The 17,486-nt window shown below is 42.5% G+C and overlaps 1 protein-coding gene across 1 annotated transcript in view; it reads right to left on the bottom strand.

Moving 5' to 3' along the window:
* LOC135198609 (CLK4-associating serine/arginine rich protein-like) overlaps positions 1–17,486 on the bottom strand; it is a 162,916-nt gene that overhangs the window by 129,700 nt on the left and 15,730 nt on the right. Inside the window, exon 3 of the mRNA XM_064226349.1 lies at positions 13,838–13,935. Within this exon, the coding sequence (XP_064082419.1) occupies positions 13,838–13,935 (98 nt within the window). The remainder of the gene's footprint in view (positions 1–13,837; positions 13,936–17,486) is intronic.

Consider the following 17,486-nt stretch of genomic DNA (forward strand, 5'->3'; position numbering starts at 1 on the left):
ACGAGTGCTTTGAGACCCGAGGTGGAATTCGGTCCAAATTTTGCCTTGAGACCCGAGCTGTGTCCCGAGATCCGAGTTGGTTCGGGGACGCCACCGCTAGTTGGCGTTCACGGGCAGCATCAGCTGGGAGCATCCCACGAGCTCACTCGCATGTGTGACCAACAGATTTAAGTTGTGTTTGTGAGCTGTACACGTGTTTTCGCTGTTTTTTCACGAATTAGTGAACTTTTTTACCTACCATCATGGGGCCAAAGAAAGTACATGCAAAGGAGAGTGGCGAGAAGAAGAGGAGAATGCTGCCGATAGAGGTAAAGCGAGAAATAATAAAAAACATGTGCGTGGTGTACGAGTGATGGAACTGGCCCGGGTGTATGAGCGTAGCACATCGACCATTTGTACCATCCTAAAGCAAAAGGATGCCATCAAAAGTGCAAAAACAGCTAAAGGAACTACAATTCTGTCGCAATTAAGGACAAATGTCCATGAAGAAATGGAGAAGCTGCTCTTGGTATGGTTGAAAGAGAAGGAACTAGCGGGAGATACAGTGACGGAGAGTATAATTTGCGAAAAGGCTCGCGTTATTTATGCAGATTTGAAGAAGGAAGAGGCATCAACTTCAGAAGGGAGAGCAGAAGACACGTTTAAGGCAAGTCGTGGGTGGTTCGATAATTTTAAGAAGAGAAATGGCATTCATTCGGTGGTGAGGCATGGCGAAGCTGCGAGTGCCGATGTAAAGGGAGCTGAAAGGTACATCGTCGAGTTCGCTGAGCTTATTGAGGAGGAAGGCTACATCCCGCAACAAGTCTTTAACTGCGATGAGACGGGACTATTTTGGAAAAAAATGCCACGGAGGACGTACATCACCGAAGAGGAGACGAAGATGCCAGGCCATAAACCCATGAAGGACCGTCTGACCCTTGCATTGTGTGCAAATGCTAGTGGTGACTGTAAAGTAAAGCCACTGCTAGTCTACCATTTCTGAAAATCCTCGAGCGTTCAAGTCACACAAAATTCTGAAAGAAAAACTGCACGTAATGTGGCGCACAAATGCAAGGGCATGGGTTACGCGGCAGTTCTTTACAGATTGGGTAAACCTCGTCTTCGGTCCTTCTGTGAAGGAATATCTTCAAAAGAATAACCTCCCACTGAAAGCCTTATTAATTTTGGATAATGCTCCGGCCCACCCACCTGGTCTTCAAGATGACATTCTCGAGGAGTTCCAGTTTGTGAGATTCCTCTACCTCCCACCCAACACGACTTCCATCCTGCAACCAATGGATCAGCAGGTCGTTGCAAATTTTAAAAAGCTTTTCACAAAGCACTTGTTCCGCCGATGCTTTGAGGTGACAGAGAACACCAAGCTTACCCTTCGAGAGTTTTGGAAAGAGCATTACAATATCGTCGTATGTTTACGTATCATTGACTCGGCATGGCAAGAGGTAACGGGACGAACCTTGAACTCGGCATGGAAAAAGCTATGGCCTGATGCTGTTTCAGAGAGGGACTTTGAAGGATTTGAACCCCAAGCAACGGTGGAGGAGATTGTGTCCCTCGGAAAGTCGATGGGTCTGGAGGTAGATGAGGGCGACGTCAACGAACTCGTCGAGGAACATGAGGAGGAACTCTCAATTGAGGAGTTGAAGGAGCTGCAGGTGATGCAACATACGAAGGCCCTGCAAGAGATTAGTAGCAGTAGCGAGGGGGAGGAAGAGCCGGAGGAAGTGATTCCTACAAGTCAAATTAAAGACATGTTAGCAATGTGGGAAACATTTTTGAGTTTCACTGAACAGAAACATCCAGAAAAAGTTTCGACTAGTAGTGCTTCAGCGTTATTTAATGACACTTGTTTGACTCATTTTCGGAACATTCTAAAAGGGAGGCAGAAGCAAAGCTCTTTGGATAAATTTTTGTTAAAGAGAAGCGCAAATGAAAGTGCCGAAAGTGATTCTAAAAGGCAGAAAACAAGTGCTGATTAAACTTACGTATCGTTTAGGTTCAGTTTTTAAGTTTAAAGTGCATTTAGTATTTTTTCAAATTTGGGTTAAGGAAAGTGCAAATTTTTATTAAAGATAAGGAAATGCAGTTTTAGTTTACATTTTAATGTTATCATTTTGTGTTCGAAAAAATGATATTGTAATGATACAATTAAGTTTGTTCATACTTACCTGGCAGATATATATAGCTGTATTTTTCCGAATCCGACAGAAATTTAAACACTTACGACACACGCAGTGGGAGTCAGGTGGTTAGTACCCATTCCCGCCGCTGGGAGGCGGGTATCAGGAATCATTCCCATTTTCTATTCATAATTTTTTATTTCCACTGTCTCCTGAGGGGAGGTGGGTGGGTACTTGATTATATATATCTGCCAGGTAAGTATGAACAAACTTAATTGTATCATTACAATATCATTTTGTTCATGAAACTACCTGTCAGATATATATATAGCTGAATCCCACCTTTGGTGGTCGGGAGTAGACAGAATAGAGATTTTAGGAAAAACATATATATGCAGATAATTGATATCTTGATCCTTACCTGTTAGCATAGCTGACTTCGTGGTTACTGCCGCGTAATGTCTGCTTTTGCTACTAGAGTTGCCAGCGAGGTAGAGACCTATATAGCTGGTGCACTCCAGATGATCTGTCAACAGGCGAGACCACGACGTGACTAGACCATAGACCATACAAATGAGGGCAACGAAGTAAAAACCAAACCACCTGGCGTAGCCTACCAAAAGTATCCACATAGACTAAGCTAATGGAAGGGTGAGATCCGCCGCAGGCGGTCAACCCCACAACCATAACACAAGTTAAAAACTCACCTAAACCATTAAAGGATAGGATGAGCGCTACTCCTGCCCCCAAAACAGTGTCTGCAGCGAGTATGGTCCTAGCGAGTAACAATTTTCGTATGTTGCTTTCACCTCCCTCCCGCAGGCTAGTGTGAAGCGAACACCGAATTGCTTCGCCAATAAGTGGCGCTCAAATGTCTTTGATTGCCATATTTTTGTGAAACGCCACCGAAGTAGCAAACAGCCCTCAACTCGTGGGCTTTCACTTTCAGAAGTTCCATGTCACTTTCACCACACTTTTCATGGGGCTTCCTTAAACCGTACTTCTTAAGAAGAACGCCAGTGCATTTTTCGACATCGGAAGATCTGGTTTTTTCACAGAGCACCACAAGTTCTCCGAAGGACCTCTGCATGCTGTGGTTCTCTGCAAGTAAAACTTGAGAGCCCTGACAGGACACAGGACTCTCTCAGCTTCAGGTCCCACTAGCTCCGACAACCCTTGATCTCGAACGTTCTCGGCCAATTGGTTGGAAGGGTTCTCGTTCTTTGCCAAGAACGTAGGACTTAAGGAACAAACAGCACTATGTTCCTTGAACCCAATATGCTTGCTTATGACTTGAATTTCGCTAACCCTCTTCGCCGTCGCCAGAGCGGTTAGGAAAATAGTCTTCTTAGTAACGATTCTAAGCGCGGTTAATGGAGCGAGGTCAAAATTGACTCGACATGAGGAACTTCAGTACCACGTCTAAGTTCCACGATGGTACCTTAGGCTGGAGAACTTTCACGGTCTCAAATGATCTAATGAGATCATGAATGTCTTTATCATTCGCTAAGTCGAGTCCTCTATGTCTGAAGACCACAGGAAAGCACGCTTCTGTAGCCTTTAATCGTGGGTAACGGCTAGTTTCGCTTCTTTCCTAAGGTGAAGAAGGAAATCTGCTATCTGGCTCACAGAGGTTGAGGTGGAGGAAATGCCCTTCCTTCTGCACCAACTTCTAAAGACAGCCCACTTTGATTGGTAAACTGCGACTGAGGAGGGCCTCCTTGCGTTGGCAATCGCCGTTGCCACAGGCCTTGAAAAACCCCTCGCTCTGGCCAACTTCTTGATAGTCTGAACGCAGTCAGACTCAGAGCGGGGAGGTTTTTGTGGTACCTCTCGAAGTGGGGCTGTCTGAGTAGATCTTTCCTTAGGGGCAGCGTCCTCGGAAAGTCTATTAGGAAGGACATCACCTCCGTGAACCAGTCGGCCGCTGGCCAGAAGGGGGCGATGAGGGTCATTCTCGCTCCTTCTGATGCAGCGAACTTCCTCATTACTTCCCCGAGTATTTTGAATGGGGGAAAAGCGTACACGTCTAGTCCCGACCAATTCCACAGTAGGGCGTCTACTGCCACTGCTCCCGGGTCCAGAACTGGGGAGCAATACAGCGGAAGTCTCTTTGTTCGGGAAGTTGCGAAAACGTCCACGTGAGGACGTCCCCACAGCTTCCAAAGCGCCTGGCATACTTCCTGATGAAGGGTCCATTCCGTCGGCAGAAGTGTCCTTGCCGATCTGAGAAGGTCGCTCGCACGTTTTCCACGCCTGACACAAACCTTGTCAGGATCGTGACGTTTTGCGCCTTCGCCCACATCAGGATATTCCTCGCGATGACGAACAGAGAATGAGAGTGCGTTCCCCCCTGTTTCCTGAGGTATGCCAAGGCTGTGGTGTTGTCCGAGTTTATCTGCACCACTTTGCTGGAGACTTCCTCCTCGAAGAACCTCAGAGCGAGGTAAACCGCTGAGAGTTCTTTTAGATTGATGTGCCAGGACACCTGTTCCCCTCTCCAGGTGCCTGACACTTCTCTCCCTCCCAGTGTTGCTCCCCAACCGGTGGAGGACGCGTCGGAGAACAACACTAGGTCGGGGTTCCGAAGCTTGAGCGAAAGACCTTCCGCGAGCTTCTTTGGATCCAACCACCAATTGAGGTGCTTTTTTACTTCCTCTGTCAAACACAAGACCTCTTCTAGATCTTGTTTGCGAGACCAATTGCTTGAGAGGAAGAACTGAAGTGGTCGGAGGTGCAACCTTCCCAGAGAAACAAACTTCTCCAGTGAGGAAATGGTCCCCAGCAGACTCATCCATTCCCTCACCGAGCATGTTTCCTTCCCCAGAAAGGCCGACACTTTGTCCAGGCATTGGAGTTGTCGCCCCTGGGACGGAAAAGCCCGAAAAGCCACTGAGTCCATCTGAATCCCCAGATAGACTAAGGATTGAGAAGGAGTCAGATGCGACTTCTCGAGATTCACCAGAAGTCCCAGGGACTTCGCTAACGACAGAGTCGTGTGCAGGTCCTTCAGACACCTGTCTGGCGATGAGGCTCGAATAAGCCAGTCGTCTAGGTAGAGAGAGATCTTATATCCGCAAGATGGAGCCACCTCGCAACGTTCTTCATCAGAACGGTGAACACCATCGGCGCCGTGCTGAGGACCGAAGCAGAGTGCCCCCTGAATTGGAAAATAAATCTTCCCTTTCAGGACAAACCGCAGGTATTTCCTTGAACGGGGATGGATGGGGACGTGAAAGATGCGTCCTGAAGGTCTAACGAGGACCATCCAATCCCCCGGTCTTAAAGCTGCAAGCACGGATTGAGGTGTCTCCAATCTTGAACTTCTGCTTGGTCACGAAGCGATTCAGACTGCTGACATCCAGAACAGGGCGCCACCCCCCTGACTGCTTCGGCACTAGGAACAGACGGTTGTAGAACCCCGGAGAACTCCGGTCGAAGACTTGTTCCACTGCCTGCTTCTCGATCATTTGATCTAATAGATCGTGAAGCACTTTCTGTTTTTCTCCCTGATACGACGGAGACAAATCTTTCGGTGTCGAAGACAGCGGGGGTAACGACAGAAAAGGAATTCTGTACCCCTTCTTGACGATGTCCAGAGACCAAGCGTCGGCACCTCTCTCTTCCCAGGCTTCCGCGAAATGTAGAAGTCTGGCTCCTACCGGTGTCTGAAGGACTTCCCTCTCACTTCTGCTCTTGGAAGGAGCGGGAGTCTTGCCTCTGAAAGAGCCTCTTCCTCGAGGGGCTGGCTTCGAGGAAGAAGCGGGTCGAAAGGGCTTCGACTTCTTCGAAGCAGAGGACCCAGAAGCGAAGCAGTAGCAGACTTCCTAGAAGACTGAGCCAGGAGGTCTTGAGTTGCTTTCTCCTGGAGACTGGCCGCTATGTCCTTAACCAACGACTGGGGGAAGATGTTCTGAGAAAGGCTGCGAAAAGAAGGTCCGCTTTTTGCGCTGGTGAGACTGACTTTGCAGTGAAATTGCAAAAAGTGCTCTTTTCTTAAGCAGTCCGTGCTGAAATGAGCAGCCAATTCCTCAGAACCATCCCTGACGGCCTTGTCCATGCCAAGACAATACACTGGACAGCTCCCCCAGAGTGAGGAATCAGAACTTCCTGGACCTGGCATTCCAATACCCCCCCCCCAGGCACACGTCAAGAAAATTTAAAAACCTCTAGTGTCCTGAAGAGGCCTTTAAGGTGAAAGTCTAACTCGCTATGTGTCCAAGCGACTTTCGAGGAAGACAAAAAAGATCTTCTGGTGGCGTCTACAATGCTACCAAAGTCTCCTTGAGCTGAGGCTGGAAGCTTAACCCCGACGTTTTCTCCCGTCTCATACCACATACCCGCTTTGCCACCAAGTCTTGAAGGTGGTAAAGCGAAAGAAGTCTTGCCCGAAGCTTTCCTCTTTTCCATCCAATCATGGACCTTCCTAAAAGCTTGCTTCGTAGAAAGCGACTTCTTCATCCTCACAAAGCCCGAGATCTTAGAGCTTTGGAAGACGAAAACTGAGAGGGAGGAGTACGTGGAGCTTCAGGTTGGAAGGTGTCTGCAAAGGCTGACTGAAGTAAGCGAGTCAAAACCTTGTAGTCCGTCGAAACTGGAGCCAACTGCTGTTCTTCGTCCACTTCGACGAAAGCGTCACTGACTTCCTCTTCAGACACTGGAGAAGTCGGAGGAAGTAAAGAAGAGTCCCGAAGCTTTCTCAAAAGAGAAAGAACGGCGAACAGGAAGAGTTTCCCGCCTCCGCTTGTGCTTGCGGAAGTGGAAAACTGACGTCCGTATGCGCGCGTTTAGCGTCCGAAGCCAATCTACTGGCGCCTACAGAAGCGCGCTCAAACTCCACAGTTGTACACCTGGCGTCCACTTGTGCGCGCTGGGTGTCCACTAGGTAGCGCGCCGAGGTGTCCACTGATGCTCCGCCGCAGCGTCCCACTGATGCGCGCCGAGCGTCCCCTACTGGTGTGCAGCGCCGATCGTCCCACCCGGTGCGCGTCCGAGCGTGCCACTAACACTCGCTGAGCGTCCACTGGCGCTCGCGAAAAACTTGCACCGAGTCACCTTCGGCGTCCACTAACGAGCGTTTGACTTTCGCAGAAGCGCGTTCTGCATCTAAGGAAACTCGCTTCTTATCACCAAGTTTGTATCAGCGGAAACAACCGCTTCACGAGAGCGAGAAACGAATTTCTCGCCTCTCTAGAAAGTTGCTGGGGAGCAGGACTAACTCTAGAGGAGACTCAAACGGAGAGAGAGACGAGCGAGGAGAGGGAGAGGGTTAGAGAACTTCGCCTCTTCGACCTCTTCACAGGAAGGTTGTCATCCTTACGGCGACGTGGAGCAGTCTTTCTCGAAGGAAAAACATCGAAGTTGCTGCTGAAGAGACTGAAGAATCTTGCTTGTAGGTGAAGCCTCCTCCTTTTCTGGGGAGGGGCTGATCTGTGAGCAGAAGAGCGGCGAGGGGTGGGGACGCCTTCTTGCTACTCCCAGGAACCGCCGCTTCACGCACTTTAGAGCGACTTCGGCGCTCGAAAGAAACATCTAGGGAAGACTCCGCCTCCGACGAATCCTTACGCTTCTTCTGCGGAGGAAAAGCAGCAAACTCACTATCAGGCGACGAGCAAAGTTCCGGAGAACAACTTGGACGTGAAGCGTCCCGAACGCGAGCCGTCCTTTTCAGCGGACGTGATGCGGTATGCGAGCTCCACCCCTTGCGCGGGGAGGAAGCTTCAGAAGAAGAAAAGCACTCCTTGAGGAGACGTGCACGCGCACGCTCCTTGGCAGTCTGGGTATGTTCGTGAGAAGCTGCCGAAGGCACGCCAGATCGGTGGGGTTCCTCGTAACCCTCCTTCGACTTTCGACATGCTCTCTCCCCGAGATCTGGGAGTCAAGCAGAGGTCTAGGTCTAGAGGCGAAATGAGGCCGATCTGACGCACCCTCCACTACACAAGGGGCACTTTCACTGCACTTTCTTCACTTTTGCTCTCCAGAGCTAACACTTTTGATTCTAAGTTACGAATCGACTCAAGAATTAGCGATAGCGTATTACCTTCTACCGACACTGTCTCAGGGGCCGGAGGCAACACTACAGGGGTGTATTAGCATAATCTACAGAAGGAGGGTTAGCAGGAGAATAATTTAAATCTTGCCTACCTGAAACACTCCTGGAGGAAGACCTCCTTAACCTATCTCGTTCAAGTTTCTTAAGATAGGATTCATACGCCTTCCATTCCGACTCTGTTAGACTTTCACACTCCTTACAACGACTTTCAAACGTACATTCATTCCCCCTGCACACTTTACAAACAGAATGTGGGTCTAACTGAAGCTTTCAGTTAGCCTACCTCTACATTCAGCCATCGAACAAAAATCTAGCGCTAGTAGAACTAGACCCTGACATCTTGATCAAAGAAAATTCAATACCAAAATCAATTCAAACCAAAGTCAACGTGTGCCAAGCCACCGATCCAATTCAGATACCAAAGAAAAACCAAAAGGGATACTCAAGTAGCTAGTAAGTTTCCAAAATCTGGACGGAGGTGCTGCAAACAGGTGTTTCCAGCACCGGCGACAGAAAAATTATGAATAGAAAATGGGAATGATTCCTGATACCCGCCTCCCAGCGGCGGGAATGGGTACTAACCACCTGACTCCCACTGCGTGTGTCGTAAGTGTTTAAATTTCTCGTCGGATTCGGAAAAATACAGCTATATATATATCGACAGGTAAGTTTCATGAACACCCAAAATGCTGTTTACGTAACGGGACTAGCCCCTCCCTGCTCCCTCCTCCTCCTCCTCCTCCTCCGCCACTCGACTCCGTTAGCCAGCCGCACTCGCCTGTCAGAAAGGTAAGATTACGTGTTCTTAACTTTTGTTGTGTTACGTAACTTTGTTATTCATTGCTAAATTTTCCGTAACATTTTTACTAAAAGGGAGGCAAAAGCAAACCTCTTTCGGTAACTTACCAAGAAAAGCGCAAGTGAAACTACAGTTTTAGTTTTAACATTTTAACTGTTCATTTTTCATTTTCTGTTAGGAAAATTCCTGTTTACGTACGGGACTAATGTAGCCGTCCAGCCCTCCCCCCCTCCGTACTCGCCTCCCTTAGCCGCCCGCACGCGACTGTCACCAAGGTTAGATTAAATTAACTTTTTCTTTTCTTTATTTTACTTTAATTCTATTCATTACTAAAATATATTACTGTATAATTTTTTTGTAATATATTTCTACATTTATATGTGTGTTTTCTTCATTATTTACGATGGTTTGGGGGTATATTTCATAGGTCTGGAACGGATTAAATACATTTCAGCTAATTTAAATGGGAAAAATTTATTTGAGTTACGAGTTTTTCGAGTTCCGAGCCCGGTTCCGGAACGAATTAATCTCGTATCTCAAGGTACCACTGTAATTGTATTCAAATCGCACTGTGACCAAAACAGTTGAAGCTAACGAGTTATTTTTTTTTTTTCGATGTATTGTACACTAAATTACGATCATTTTTGGTGGTATAATAACAAATTTGGAAAACGGACCTAAGGCAACCCCACAAGCCAAAATATTATCACAAAATGATGACATTGAATTCGTTAATGCACAATGTAAAAAAAAAAGCTTTTTGTTTTCAAAAATTCACCATAAATAGAAATATTGTGCTAGAGACTTCCAATTTGTTGCAAAATGAAGGTAATTGATTGAATATTACTAGACTGTAAGTGTTGTAGCTTACAATTGCAGTTTTTTACCATTTCGGTTGAGTTAAAGTTGACCGAAGGACGAATTTTTTCTATTTATCATTATTTATATGAAAATATTTCAAAACTGATAAAAGCTACAACCATAGGTTGTTTTTAGTTGTATTCTATATGAAATTGCGCACATTTTCATATATAAAAACTTTATGTAACGGCTAATTTAAAATAGTGCAATCATTACGACAACCAGACGAAAATATTTATGATTTTTTCGGAAGAGTTACTGCGCGGACATAAGGAAAAAGTTTATTTCATAAATTCACCATAAATCAAAATATTGTGTTAGAGACTTCCAATTTGTTGAAAAATATAGGAAAATGATTGAATATTACTAGAATGCAATAGTTTTAGCTTACAATTGCGATTTTCGACCATTTCGGTAGAGTCAAAGTTGACCGAAGGTTGAAATTTTGGCACTTATCGTTATTTATAAGAAAATATTTCAAAACTGATAAAAGCTACAACCAAGGGTGGTTTTTGTTGTATTCTACATGAAATTGCGCACATTTTCATACATAAAAACTTTACGTAATGGCAAATTTAAAATGGTGCAAACATTACGACAATCGGACGAAAAAATTTCTGATTTTTTTCGGAAGTTGCTGCGGACGTAAGGAAATTTTTTTTTCATAAATTCACCATAAATCAAAATATTGTGCTAGAGACTTCCAATTTGTTGCAAAATAAAGGTAAATGATTGAATATTACTAGAATATAGGTAAATGATTGAATATTACTAGAATATAAGAGTTTTTGCGTACAATTGTGCTTTTTTACCATTTCGGTCGAGTCAAAGTTGACCGAAGGTTGATATTTTGGCACTTATTGTTATTTATATGAAAATATTTCAAAACTGATAAAAGCTACAACCATGGGTTGTTTTTACATGTATTCTACATGAAATTGCGCACATTTCCATATATAAAACTTTATGTAACGGCTAATTTAAAATGGTGCAAACATTACGACAATCGGACAAAAAAATTTATGATTTTTACGGAAGAGTTACCGCGTGGATGTAAGGAAAAATTTTTTTCATAAATTCACCATAAATCAAAATATTGTGCTAGACGTCCAATTTGTTGCAAAATGAAGGTAAATGATTGAATATTACTAGAATATAAGAGTTTTAGCTTACAATTGCGTTTTTTGACCATTTGGTAGAGTTAAAGTTGACCAAAGGTTGAAATTTTGGCACTTATCGTTATTTATATAAAAATATTTCAAAATTGATAAAAGCTACAACCATGAGTTGTTTTTAGTTGTATTCTACATGAAATTGCACACATCTTCATATATAATACTCCATGTAAAGGCTAATTTAAAATGGTGATAAAATTTTGTCAAAGTGACGAAATAATTTCTGAGATGTGTTGCTGATACTTTTTATTGCGTTAAGAAAGAAATTTGCGCTTGTGCGCCTGCATAATGATTGTAAACAAAACAACGCCTTGATCCATGAGCTCCCAACATCCCCCAGGGCGCATGATTCAAAAGTTTTCGCCTAGTAGGCCTATAACTATTTTTCCGCGAATTAAAAAATAAAACTTTTTTATATCGACGTACCATACGTCCCATCGGCACCCAACAGACAATTTATATCGACGTTTAATATGTCCAATCGGTGTTAAAGGGTTATCATGTACGTACATAAGTCGTACGTATATTTATGAATACAGTAGCCTAGCCTACAGTATACTACTGCATATTATTCAGTATAATTCAGTCATTTATTAGCCAATTTTGGATGTTCAATGCATTCTGACTATGATATCATAGAAAAGAAAAATTGGACACAAAATGGGAATCATTCGACCGACATCGGCATCACTTACCTAATTGAGCGATGTCAGGCAGCGATGTCAGGCTGCTTTAGTTATTTAATTTTGCAATCTGGAAACTAGGTCAATCTCTGATGAAGAAAAGAACGTCTTCGCAGCTGAAAATGCCGCTCTCCTATTTGAGTCCACCAGGCCCAAGAAGTCCCCTGGGAGGAGGCAGATACTCCCAAGGAAGAAGCTTCCCCAGTTACGTAGAAACAGTAACGGTTCTTTATGAGCAACGAAGGAGGGAAGGCGAAAGACGCTTTGCCTTTTTCTCTATTAATAGACAGCTACTTGACTACAAAGCAAAGAGCCTTTCCAGCTGCAATGGAGAGAACTAACTTAGGAGGGCGATCTTTCGGTTGTTTCTTTTTCTTCAAAAGGAAGGTCAATTGAGGCGAACTAGGAGTGGCATGAGAGAAACAGTCCAGAAAAAATTCCAAAAGAAACCTCATTAAAGAAGCGTATGCTGTCAGAAGTTGAGTCAGTCCTGTTCTAACTTCTGCTCTTTGCTCTTGCTCTTCCTCCTTTGCAGACACAGGAGACAGAGTCGGTTCTTCCTTCTTCAACAGCGGCATCTTTTTTACCCTTAAGAAGGACAAGAACTCTCTGAAGTGCTGTCGAAATGGAGGCAAAGCAGGATCCTCCTGCTGGGACCAGATACCGGCAGTGATGTTAGAAGCAGGCTTTAGGACCTCATAATCGAAGGTTGTTGAGGTCAACTTAGAGGGAACTGCTCGTTAGTCAGCACAAACACCTGTCGCTCCATCAGTTGAGTCTGCTGTGCCACGAGTCGAAACAGTAGGACTACAAGGCAGGCAGGGACTGGAAACCGTATCTCTAGATGACCTCTTAAGAGGGCGAGAGGCCATGGAACTATGTCACCAATGCTAACTTGGAGGAGATGAACCACTGGAATCCAACGATAACTGCACAATAAAAGAGCTTTCCCAACGGCTCAATCGATGCCTGACATGACATTCCAGGATCGACAGAGGGAGTGACTGCACAAGGGCAAGCCCCGCCAATCTCCCTCGGACCTCCCATATGTCTTCTCCCAGAGGCAGGGGAGTAAGACAGTGACTTTTGTCTAGGAGAACTGGGGGGACGGACAGCCATCTCTTCAGATTGCACTACACCAGCACTGGACACTCTTTACCTCACTTTTCTCCATGAACAATTCCATGGAGGTAGTACCTATCTCCACCATAGTATTGGCCAAATAACTTTACTCTTGAACCTTGATTCAAGGCTGGCAATGGTATCAGAAAACGCAAGATGGGAAGCTGACAAAGCAGTAGGAAGTGAAGGGACTGGAGGACTGAGAATGGGAGATATCCAGGAATAGAAGCAGCAGTAGTAGAGGTCTCTGCTAACACGGGAAGGCGAAGAAGCTACACTAGCCTTATTATCATTCGAAGGGCTTCTTTCTCTTCCTATCTTGCAACACTTTCTCAATATGTGAAATGCACAATTTCCATTTCTCCCCAGTCCTGACATACAGAACATCTTAGTTCCCTCGAACACTCCTTACCCCAACAAAATTAGTGCATCAAGAATGAGAATATACACATTTAACTTACCTACTTTTGCAGCCATCTGCGCAAAACCTAACTCCACATGTGCTTGAATCCGACATATTCAAGCAAAAAAGGCAGCAAATTAGACAAAATAAGCTAGGCTAATTTTGACAAAAATCAATAACCACAACAAAATTGTATGTCACCAATATCCAGGAGAGCCAAAAAACCATCCAAATGATGACAAAGAAGGTCCGCAGATCTACTGATGTTCCTCAGGAGCAGTGAAAAATCCAATTGAGAGGTGTGACGTCGTTATACCGGTTTACCAGAAGTGATCGGTAACTGGTTATCTACACATTATGAAAATTTAAAGTTTGGTCTGCTGTGTGTAGGAATCCTACAGCTGAATAATTGCTCGGTAAAACCCTGAATAAAACCGCTATGTTAGAAGATGGAGCAACCACATACAGGTGTAGGGTCACTAGCCTGGTTACCATCATCTGAATCTAATATAAAATTCAAGAAATACAAATATCACATTACAATGACTTGAACTTCCTTACAAATATGCATGAAATCCACTGACAACCACAAAGGAGAATGACCAAAAAAAAACTGTAATCTTACATGCTTCCTGGAGCTTCAGCTGCATAGGCAACAGCTGGGTCCAAATGAATCTTGACGGGACGGCCATGTAATTGAATAAACTGTGTTGGATCTTGCTTCTGCAATAATAGATTTTACTAATAAATAAATAGGTAATACAAATCAATGTGCTATATTCACCCATCCTTGAAACTACTACATACAGAATAAATTCTTTATATTTTTTTGCATGAATTATCTTGGTCAAATATGTTAAACCACAATTAAAAATATAAAATATTATGAAATTATAATCTAGGATAATAAATTTTGTTTGGGAGATGCAGACCCTGCCACACTAATTTGTAGAGTTAAAAAAAAGGAAATTCTCACTAAGTATGCCCAGCTCACAGTCCATCGCAAGGTAACTACTAATTCGTTTTTCTTGTGTGGCTACAACATTATTGGACATGTGTTGTGTTAAGGAGACTACACTGTTCTTTCTCAGTTATCATGCTGTTTCATCCATATTTTTCTAATTTACATTTTCTAAATCACATATTCAGAAGCAAATCATGTGTAGATTTTTACCCACATCATAGATGTGTTATAGAGTTTAGAGTGCATTTGCATTTTTCAACTTTTCCTTTACGTCAGCATTACACTGTTATAATGAAATCACTGTGAGCACTCACTTTCTCCCCTGAGGTATATAGTATAAGTTCTTGTCCTTTCATTCATATTGTATCTTTTATTAATTGCATTTTTTTTTAGTTCCTTTCTCTTATTTTGCCCCTATGTAAGATTCTTATTACTTTTCCAGTAATTTGAGAAACATGCTTGGCATCTCCTGTTTTAAATGTTTCAGATTTAGAATTCTTTTGCACATTTCTTTATACGTACTTGTAATACTGAACTATGAACATGGTTTACTGAAAAAATATTGTTTTTATGTAGTTTTCTCAGTGAATTCCTAATTATTGCATATTAACAATGAATATAGTTTTTGCTTTCAGTATGGTAATGGTTGTTATACACTCCATTTCTATTTTTGTACTCCTTTCTATCTTAATATTTTCATTTCTTACACTAAGGGCATCATTGTGTTTAACTCTATCTTTTGTTGTGCTTCCCCTTGGTTGTACAACAAATTTAAGCTTGGATTTTCAGATATTTTTCTTTTTACAGAGTGACAGTAAATTATTTTTGTAAGTACTTTTAGTTAGTGAGTTCTCGTTCTGTTGATGGTGGTGGCCTTGTGCTCTATTTGTCTTTACATTCACTTCTACTTTTATTTCTTAGACAAGGAGAATTAATGTTCTTTTCAATCTTCTTTTACTGTTACAACAGACTCCTTCCCTTGTGCTACCAGAATCACAACTCAACATCATCATCCTTGGTAGTCTCCTTGTTTAGGATTATCATTTTTCCCCTCAAGCCAGGCATCTTGCACAGTGCTTTGCTTGATGATGAATACTTGCAGCCAATCTATTTAGTTGTGGAGCAGCCTCATCTTTATCCCTCAAGTCTCATCTCAATGCTGCCATTCCCATCCTGCAGACTTTTTTATGGATTCTTCCTTACTGAGTTTCCTCTCTTGACTCTGATGTCTCCCTCTTCTTACAAACTCCCTGTTGCTGCTGAGGTTAGGTTCAGGTACCTCCATCTGCTGTTCTCTCCCTTCTGTATTGAACTCTCAGCATGAGTGGTAACACTTTCACCTCTTGTCTAATTAGACTAGCACATGACCTCCCAGACCAAAGGAAGTGGGAATGGTATGAACATGTTCTTTTCAACAACAAAAATTTCATTTTCAGTCCTTCTGACCATTTCTTACATTAGATCCACCTTTCAACAGTTCAGTGAAGTTGACTCTTCTCTCTGGTGTTCAGGATTTATTAGGGATAGTCATAAGCTCACTGTCTTCTGGTATCCAAAGAATAATGGTAAACTAGAGTGAAAAACCTATAAGAGGCAGATAGAAGAATTAGAGGAGTGGATATGTGAACTCATCCCTTCTTCATGATCATCTCCTCTCTCAAAAGCCTCTGTGAAGAGTAGGCTGCAAGAACAGACGCAGCAGTGAATATAACGACAAATCTCACTGAAAGTCCGTCAGTCACTTTGTAACTAACCAAAAGCTCCTTCAAATAATCGGTTCCAATGAAGGAAACAGAGCAGGTACACAAGTGACTGCCAACAGCAAATCCCAAAAACAATGCAAAAATTTCCAACACTTTCCTCATCCTGAACAGTCTAAAAAAGCAAGAAGGAAGGAGTGCAAGAAGGGCATAGATCGATCCTTGCCTACTTGTCTTGAGGAAATCTCACCCTACTTCTTGTTTCCTTAACCCTTAGTGGACATACATGCTCACAAGTAACCATAACAGGTTTTGGGTGGACGACGAGTGACTCATGGTTTGCAAAGTCAAGTGCAAGGAAATATTAGAAAAAACATGTATAAATCCAAAATAGTTATTTCAAATTTGTTCTCAGTAAATTTATATATAAACTTCAAATATGCTCAGAATTTGTTACTAATTTTACTTCTTATCTGTTTTGATAATGTGTGAGTTATAATTATAATTTTACAAAATATTATACATTTATTTATTTAAAAAATCATGTATAACTTCGTAAAATTTACGATTGTCTTGTAAAAGAGGGCACACAAGGGGTTGTAAATAGTCATTTTCAACTTCTTGTGGAAGGTAGAGAAAACTTTTTAAAATTTCTTTTCTTACACCATGTTCACTTCCATATCTTCCTCTTTCCATTGATGTGGTTTTTCTTTTCTTTTTAAATTAGCTGACCTCAAAGTTTTGCCAACCTAGAGTGCTGCATACTGATTTATTACCCCAGCTCCTATGGGTTAATATCAAAGCAAAGTCTTATAATAGCGTTAAGTTAATAAACTGCAAAAACACCTCAGAACAAAAGAACCCAAAATCTACAATATAATTTGCCAACAGAGAAATATTAAATAATCAAAATCATAATTCTAACATTCCTGATATAATGAACAACCATAAAAACAATACAATAAAGATATACAGGTACTTATTTTGGTCATCAGCTGGCAGAAACAACTGATTTTCTTGCTGTATTGGTTCCTCTCTACCCCCATTAGTGGGCAGGGTGGCTTGCCTAGCCAAACTATTTTAAAATACTAGCACTGCCACAAATTTTCAAAATTCTAACTCCCAACGGACAGTGAAACTAAAGCTTTGTAATTGCTTGGTAAGTTGCATATATAAAATCCATGTTATAATGTTATTCTAGTACGTAGTCAACCTATCTATTCATTTTGATTTAAAAGACCCTTGGTTGGCATTCCAAACATCTGTAAGTGTGCCAGTTTATTAGCTATATTGGCAAAAGGCCATTTCAAAATTTTCTGGATTATCAGATATTCCAGACTATTGGACTTTACCTGTAAAAATAATCAGCTTAATAAAATAGCATCGAATAGCAGCTTTAATAAAATTAAAATGACCTCAAAAAGACAACTATGAAGGTTGCTTATATGTAATTTTACTTAAAAGGATTTTGCATAAACATTCAACATTACTGACCAACTCACTTCCCAGTGCAAAGTTGTAAATTTGTACTTCTGACCAATGAAAATAAAATCAACAGAAAACTTATGTATAAAATATATATTTAAATATATATTCCTATAAAATTTTGT

This window comes from Macrobrachium nipponense, chromosome 23, assembly GCF_015104395.2.
Source record: "Macrobrachium nipponense isolate FS-2020 chromosome 23, ASM1510439v2, whole genome shotgun sequence".
Lineage (NCBI taxonomy): Eukaryota > Metazoa > Arthropoda > Malacostraca > Decapoda > Palaemonidae > Macrobrachium > Macrobrachium nipponense.